The sequence below is a fragment of the Loxodonta africana genome, chromosome X (genome assembly GCF_030014295.1).
Source record: "Loxodonta africana isolate mLoxAfr1 chromosome X, mLoxAfr1.hap2, whole genome shotgun sequence".
In the NCBI taxonomy this organism is placed as follows: domain Eukaryota; kingdom Metazoa; phylum Chordata; class Mammalia; order Proboscidea; family Elephantidae; genus Loxodonta; species Loxodonta africana.
The window spans coordinates 123,782,786-123,791,213 of record NC_087369.1 but is presented as its reverse complement, the minus strand read 5'-3'; the positions used below and the strand labels follow the sequence as shown (position 1 = coordinate 123,791,213).

The window sequence follows — 8,428 nt, the reverse complement described above, 5'->3', positions numbered from 1 at the left end:
ACTAATGACTGAAGACCAGATGAGCTGTGGAATGACGTCAAGGGCATCATACATGATGAAAACAAGAGGTCATTGAAAAGACAGGAAAGAAAGAAAAGACCAAGACGGATGTCAGAGGAGACTCTGAAACTTGCTCTGGAACATCGAGTAGATAAAGCAAAAGGAAGAATTGATGAAGTAAAAGAACTGAACAGAAGATTTCAAAGGGCGGCTCAAGAAGACCAAATAAAGTATCATAATGACAAGTGCAAATACCTGGAGATAGAAAACCAAAAGGGAAGAACATCCTTAGCATTTCTCAAGGTGAAAAACTGAAGAAAAAATTCAAGCCTCAAGTTGCAATAGTGAAGGATTCTATGGGGGAAAATATTAAATGACGCAGGAAGCATCAAAAGAAGATGGAAGGAATACACAGAGTCATTATACCAAAAGGTTTAGTCAACTTTCAACCATTTCAAGAGGTAGCACATCATCAGGAATCAATGGTACTAAAGGAAGAAGTCCAAGCTGCACCGAAGACATTGGCAAGAAACAAGGCTCCAGGATTGATGGAATTTCAATTGAGATGTTTCAACAAATGGATGCAGCACTGTAAGTGCTCACTCATCTATCTATGCCAGGAAATTTGGAAGACAGCTACCTGGCCAACCGACTGGAAGGCATCCATATTTATGCCTATTCCCAAGAAAGGTGATCAAACTGAATGTGGAAATTCTCGAACAATATCATTATTATCATATGTAAGTAAAATTTTGCTGAAGATCATTCAAAAGCGACTGATGCTGTATACCGACAGGAACTGCCGGAAATGCAGACCAGATTTAGAACTTGGAATGAGGGATATCATTGCTGATGTCAGATGGATCCTGGCTGAAAGCAGAGAACACCAGAAAGATGTTTACCTGTGTTTTATTGACTATGCTAAGGCATTCGACTGTGTGGATCATAACAAATTATGGATAACATCATGGAGAATGGGAAGTCCAGAACACTTAATTGTGCTCATGAGGAACCCTTACATAGATCAAGAGGCAGTTGTTCACACAGAACAAGGGGATACTGCATGGTTTAAAGTCAGGAAAGTTGTGCGGCAGGGTTGTATCCTTTCACCATACCTACTCAAGCTGAATGTAGAGCAAATAATCCAAGAAAGTGGACTATATGAAGAAGAACAGGGCATCAGGATTGGAGAAAGGCTCATTAACAACCTGCATTATGCAGATGACACAACCTTGCTTGCTGAAAATGAAGAAACTTGAAGCCCTTACTGATGAAGATCAAAGACCACACAGCCTTCGGTATGGATTGCACCTCAACATTAAAAAAAAAAAACCAAAATCCTCACAACTGGACCAATAATCCACATCATGATAAACAGAGAAAAGATTGAAGTTGTCAAGGATTTCATTTTACTTGGATCCACAATCAACACCTATGGAAGCAGCAGTCAAGAAATCAAAAGATGCATTGCACTGGGCAAATTTGCTGCGAAGGACCTCTTTAAAGTGTTGAAAAGCAAAGACGTCACCCTGAAGACTAAGGTGCGCCTGACCCAAGCCATGGTATTTTCAATGGCATCATAGGCATGTGAAAGCTGGACAATGAATAAGGAAGACTGAAGAATTGATGCCTTTGAATTGTGGTGTTGACAAAGAATATCGAATTTACCATGGACTGCCAAAAGAAGGAACAAATCTGTCTTGGAAGAAGTACAACCAGAATACTCTTTAGAAGCAAGGATTATGAGAGTGCGTCTTACATTCTTTGGACATGTTGTCAGGAGGGATCAGTCCCTGGAGAAGGACATTATACTTGGTAAAGTACAGGGTCAGAGGAAAAGAGGAAGACCCTCAAGGAGATGGATTGACACAGTGGCTGCAACAATGGGCTGAAGCATAACAATGATTTTAAGGATGGCGCGGGACCGGGCAGTGTTTTATTTTGTGGTACATAGGGCCGCTATGAGTCGAACCGACTCAATGGCACCTAACAACAACAACAAATCTAGAAGCTCAAAAAAAAAACAATTAAAAAAATATCCCACTGTTTTGATTTAACTCAGGAGCCTTTCTTTTCTAGTTTACTGCACAGAAAATTCAGTTTAGATAATTCAAAAGAAACAAAGAGCTACCACACATTTTCCAGACTCTCCTTACTGAGAAAAGGCCAAGCAAATAGGCACAAACCGGTAACAGTGCGATAATGTTTGTTCATATATCGGGTAGATGTCCCAGAATCCTCAGTGTAAGAATGGGGAGCTCAAAGTTTGAGAGCTTACCCCAGTGACTCCCAAAGAGACTGGAGACAGATAAGCTTCAATGGGCTCATGTTGGCTCCAGAACTCCAATTCCTCATCCTGAAGATAAGAATCCTTAGAAAGGCTGAAGATAAGAAGCCTTAGAAATGCTCGCTTCTGACACCAAGAAATGTCAAAGAGCAAACTGGGGCATCCTTTAAAATTAAAGCAAAGAGTTTACTGATTGAACAAAGAGATCTAGACAGGGCGGCACTTCCTGAGAATTCACCAAAATACTCTGGTGAAAGGAATTTTTCAGTTTAAACACAGAAAATCCAGGAACTTACAAGGAAAAAATTCTGATTGGTTGACATTTACAATTTTACGATTTAACAGGCACCAGACAATTGCAAGCTCCTTTAAGCACTGTTTTGCTAATCATGAAGTTTGAGTCTTCTAACAGCTTAATGTATGGATATTTTTCTGGGCAGCCTGACTGAATGTTCTTCCTGGGAGCATGCTGTGAGAGGAAGGGGGAGGAGGAGAGCCTGCAGGCTTCCTAAGGTATGTTGGCTAGCCGACTTTCCATGGTCAGCTCAGAATAAGCAGTGAACTGCAAAAATGAAGTCCAGCTTGTGTTTTGGCAGAAGCCTCTCTTTATGAGACACTCAGATTTTTTAAAAAGCTTCTTCACACTAGAAACAAGTGTTAGGAACTTTACACATCTCTCTTTCTGTTGCGCATATTCCAAGCTAACAAATCAGAAACAACATCATCATATAATCCACTTATATGACTACAAAAAACCTTAGCAGCAGGAAGTTTAGTGTGATATGTAACTAAATGTGGCCAGATTTTCGGTTTTTTTTACTACAAATAACTTCCAAATTTCCAGTATGGCTGAATAAAGGCAGTTGTTAGCTGCTTTTGAATCAGTCCCTGACTCATGGCAACCCCATGCACAAGTGAACAAAACTGCCCAACCCTGTGCCATTCTCATGAGCATCACGCTTCAGACCATTGTGATCCATGGGGTTTTCACTGGCTGATTTTCAGAAGTAGATCATCAGGGCTTTCTTCACAGCCCCATCTTGAAAACCCCAATCAACACTCCTTACCCCCTTTCTTTGTCTTGCTAACCACAAGCTTTTTTGAGTAACATTTTTCAGGAAGTCGCAGCAGGTAGTGGCTCCATGCCCTGGAGTAGCCCAAGCTACACATTGAAGCATGTGCAGATTGAAGAAATCACATACTTCCACTGACCCCGGACCCGATTGTCGCTGGAAGGACCGATATTTCCCAGCCCACAATTTCACTCGATTCCATTTTAGAAGCAAGGGGTCCTACTACACGCACATCTGACAGATGATTTAATATCCGGACCACCAAATAAAATATGGGCATGGGAGGGCTAAGGGCGGAATTTTCCGGGTACCAAACCTAACCCCTGATACCATTGGAAACAAAAAGCTCTCCAGCCCCCTTAGACGGCAAGCACGTGGCCTTAGGGTTGCTAGACCCCACGCGCTCCTTGTATGTGCAGACAATAAACTTGCCACTTTCTGTTTCCCTTGCAATTAGTGTCCATTTTATTTCAATCGGCTAACAAGAACCTGAATGGCGTTCGGTTACAGTCTTAGTCTGTAAGCTCCACTGAAACCTGTTCAACATCATAGCAACATGCAAGCCTCCACTGATAGATGGATGGTGGCTGTGCATGGAATGTATCGGCCAGGAATTGAACCCGGGTTTCCTGAATAAAGAGGTGAGAATTCTACCACTGAACCACCATCGCCCTCTAAATAAGACTCCAAAACCAAAGACCAAACCAGTTGCCATAGAGTCCATTCCACCTCATAGCGACCCCATGTGTTTCAGAGTAGAACTGCATTCCATAGGCTTTTTCTGTGGCTGTGATCTTTCAGAAGTCGATGTCATAGGTTGAATTATGTCCCCCCAAAAATGTATGTATCAACTTGGTTAGGCCATGATTCCCAGTATTGTGCGGTTGTCCTCCATTTTGTGATTGTAGCTTTATGTTAAAGAGGATTAGGGTGGGATTGTAACACCCTTATGAGGTCACCTCCCTGATCCAATGTAAAGGGAGTTTCCATGGAATGTGGCCTGCACCACCTTTTATCTCTCAAGAGATAAAAGGAAAAGGAAGCAAGCAGAGAGTTGGGGACCTCACACCACCAAGAAAGCAGCACTGGGAGCAGAGCATGGCCTTTGAACCTGAGGTTCCTGCACTGAGAAGCTCCCAGACCAGGAGAAGATGGATGAGAAGTACCTTCCTCCAGGGCCGACAGAGAGAGAAAGCCTTCCTCTGGAGCTGATGCCCTGAATTTGGACTTTTAGCCTACTAGACTGTGAGAAAATAAATTCCTCTTTGTTAAAGCCATCCCCTTGTGGTATTTCTGTTATAGCAGCGCGAGATGACTAAGACAGTCGATCACTAGGCCTTTCCTCCGAGGTGCTTCTGTGTGGATTCAAACTGCCAACCTTTTGGTTAGTAGCCTAGTGCTTAACCATTTGCACCACACAGGAATCCTGTATAAGACCAAGGGATACACAAATAGGGTGGATATGTCTGGGAGACATGAAAAACTATTTGATTTGATTCTGAATGAGGGTGTTGAGAAAAGGTGGGAACTTTTGGGCAAATCTTGAAGGAAGTAAAAGGAATATCCCACTGCCGTTGAGTCGATTCCGACTCATAGCGACCCTATAGGAATGGTAAAAACTGGGAGAGAAAGGGCATGATACTAATATGGAACTAGTAAAATTTTGTGACTGACTTTTGATATCTGAAAATCTAAGGGCAAGGTATTATGGAATTATGGCCTCATGGCTCACCTAATGGAAGGGCCTAACATGCCCAGGAGCCCCTCACAAGGGAAGCCTTCAATTGCCCTGTACATTTTAAACTTCAAAAAATGTGTCTGCCCAGAGGTCTATATTTATATTATGACTAAGCATCAGAAACAGGTGGCTAGGTCTTTTTTTCGTCCTCTCTTGAAACCTTTTCCAAATGTATATATCTTTATCATATTTTCTGATTATTAAAGGAATATAATACTTATAGATAATTAGAACAGAATAGGAAATTATCAGAACAAAAGTAAAAAAAAAACAATCTCAAACATTACCTCGTTTCCTAACTGACCTCCCTCTCCCCAGTTTTGTTCCAAGGATTGGACTGCAAGGAAAATGGTGGTTATTATGGCGGAAGAGTGTGTGGAGGGAAGATACTATCTTTCTGTTCTTGTAGCCAAGAAGAGGAAGAGTAATCCTCCCTCTTAACACAACCACTAAAAAGAGCAGCAATGGTTAATATGACTATGGAAAGATGCAGCTCCTCCCTGGTAATGAGAGAAAGGCAAATTCCACGCACGGGGAGAAGGGGCCACTTTTGACCTCTGGAATTAGCAAAGACAAAAGTGAGTGACAGGGCCTTGTGTGGCCAGGGGTGGGGGGATGATGAGCTGTCCCACTCCTGCAGCACTGCTGGCGGGAGGGTAAAGTGGGGACCAGAGTTGGAGGATGACATAATCCTCACTTGATTAGGAGCTGACATGAGCAGAAGTCCTTATTTTCCTGGGCTTCTTTCTCCTCTGGGTACCAGCTTCTTACTGCCCTGCAGGCGTGCTTCTGGCCAAACGAAGGAAGAGGTAAATTCCTTTAAATCTCAGCAGTTTGGTGTGAGGGAACTGCTGGCACCTCTGGGGTGATAGTGACAGAATCTAGTCATTGCAATAGGGCCACGCTTGCTTTCCAAAATGCTTTCCCAAACCCCCTGCAAATTCTTCCGCGATGACTGTATGTTGCGAGGTGAGGAGAGTGTGGAGGGTAGATAGGGAGGTAGGCGGAAGTCCCCTTAGAGACACCCAGAGATTTACTCATAGCTTAGAAATAATAAGCTTCTCTTATCCTGGAAGCTTTTCCTTTACCCTCTCCTTTTCTTTCTCTAATTAAATTGGAGGAAACAGTAGGCCTGGGGTGTGGGCTTGGTGGGTGGAGAACTGCTGGAATCCTGGGATGTGGACAGGCACATTTAGAGATAATTTGAAAATAGTTCCCTTCACTCACTGCCCGCCTGCCAGGGGGTGGGGAAGAAAAACAGTGGGCCTTGCAAGGACCAGGCCTGAAGATAAGGTGGGGGGGGGGGTAGGGATAGGGATCCAGGAGGAAGTGATAGGTACAGGAAGTGACCAGATGATAGGAGATTTGGAGTGAGGACGGTGATGAGGGTCCCAAGTTGAATAAAATGACCCGTGTCTTGTCTTAGGTGGTGGTCGGTCCTCAGAGAGCTCCCTCCTCCTGCCCCCTTTCTTTCTGTCTGCAGGTCCGAGGGTCTGTAGTTCATGGACATCTGAAGGCCAGAAGAAGAGGAGGAAACTACCCTGAATCAAAACAGGTCAGTGTGAGGGAGGCACTAGATGGGGATCTCTGAATGTGGGAGTTGGGAAGGGGGAGAGCTGGCTGAAATTTGCGGTCTTACAGTCCACCTCCCCATCAGCTTCTGGGCTCCCGCCCATTGAAAAGGCCATTAGCCTCCTCTGCTGGAGAAGCGGTGGGTTGCAGAGGGGGTAGGGGAAAGGAGGCGGAGAGGAGCCTGTGGAGGGAGGGGTGGCATCTCCAACTCTTAAGGGTGGGACCTGTGGGGCGGGGGCGGGAGATTAGGAGAGTATTTTGCCTCAGATAGAATCTGCCAATCCTGAATCAAAAAAAGAAACCAAGCAGTCCGTCTCTATATTTTCTTCCTCGAGTTAAGCAGGAAGCAATGACAAGATGCAAAAACCCTGCAAAGAAAATGAAGGAAAGCCCAAGTGCAGCGTGCCAAAGAGAGAGGAAGAACGCCCTTATGGAGAATTTGAACGCCAGCAAACTGAAGGGAATTTCAGGCAAAGGCTGCTTCAGTCTCTCGAGGAATTTAAAGAGGACATAGATTATAGGCATTTTAAGGATGAAGAAATGACAAGAGAAGGAGATGAGATGGAAAGGTGTTTGGAAGAGATAAGGGGTCTCAGAAAGAAATTTAGAGCTCTGCATTTTAACCATAGGCATGCTCGGGACCATCCTTATCCCATTTAATGCATTTTTTTATGCCCTGAATTAAACTATTTCCTGTCATTAATACTGCCACCACTGCTTTCTTTTTGTCTGCGTTTTCGTGCTAAATATTTGATACTATTTTACTCCAACCCTTCTATTGTTTTGACTTACATATGACTCTTGTTATCAGGAAACCCTGGTGTGTAGTGGTTAAGTAGGCTGTGAACCAAAGGGTCAGCAGTTCGAATCCACCTGGCGCTCCTTGGAAACTCTACGGGGCAGTTCTACTCTGTCCTATAGGGTCGCTATGAGTCGGAATCAACTCGACCGCACTGGGTTTGGTTTTTTTGGTTTCTTGTTATCAACATCTCATCTTTTCATCCAATCTCAATCATTTAGAAGGAGGTTTCATTCATTTGCATGGGAAGATGCTCACTGCATATTGTAAAGTGGAAGTAACAATTTGCAAAACAGTGTATATGTATAAATATACATACATATATATATAATACCATATCTGTACATTTATATATGACATAATGCAAAGGAAAATGTCTGAATTTTTATACATCAAATGGTTAACAGAGAACCTTTGTGTGGTTTGTATTTTTTATTTCTTCTTTTTGCCTATCTGCATCTTCTCATTTTCCAAAAAATGAATATGTACATATGTATATTACTGTCACAAAAAAACTAAAAGAAAAAAAGACAATTAAAAGAACTTGTCGATCACCTCCGAAAGGCAGTGAATCAAACTCTTAGTAACAGAACTACAAAAGAAGAAATGTAAACATCAAATTACCTCTGGATCTCTTAGCTAGAGGAATAAAACTGGCAATCATTACAGATACTCTCACTTAAGACAGTCTTTTCATGGGGAAAATAGTTGCCTCACAGGGCTGCTATGGGGAAGAAAAAAGTAACTCCAAGCTGTGCTTGGTGGGCGCTTCTTCTCAGCCGTGCATAAAGGACCCTGACCCACTGTAGAACCATCAATGATTTGAGGGAAGGCCCTGGCATGACTCAACCTGTGCTCAGGTACAAACGAGTCCAGTAGACTGGGTGGTAGGGGATTCCATATCATTCTTCTGCCATTGAGCCCTACCCCTGGGTCCTGCCATGCTTGCTGGGCGGGGC

At 43.3% G+C, this 8,428-nt stretch overlaps 1 protein-coding gene across 1 annotated transcript; it reads left to right on the top strand.

The window, feature by feature from the left end:
* Positions 1 to 6,403: 6,403 nt before the first annotated feature.
* Positions 6,404 to 7,682, top strand: TCEAL7 (transcription elongation factor A like 7). Its single transcript, XM_023553825.2, has one exon. The coding sequence runs from the start codon at positions 7,028 to 7,030 to the stop codon at positions 7,328 to 7,330; it is 303 nt and encodes a 100-aa protein (XP_023409593.1). The 5' UTR covers positions 6,404 to 7,027; the 3' UTR covers positions 7,331 to 7,682.
* The last annotated feature ends 746 nt before the right edge of the window (positions 7,683 to 8,428 follow it).

Bases quoted from the DNA above. Each gene is read 5' to 3' on its own strand.
- TCEAL7 (XM_023553825.2), top strand. From the start codon at position 7,028: ATGCAAAAACCCTGCAAAGAAAATGAAGGAAAGCCCAAGTGCAGCGTG.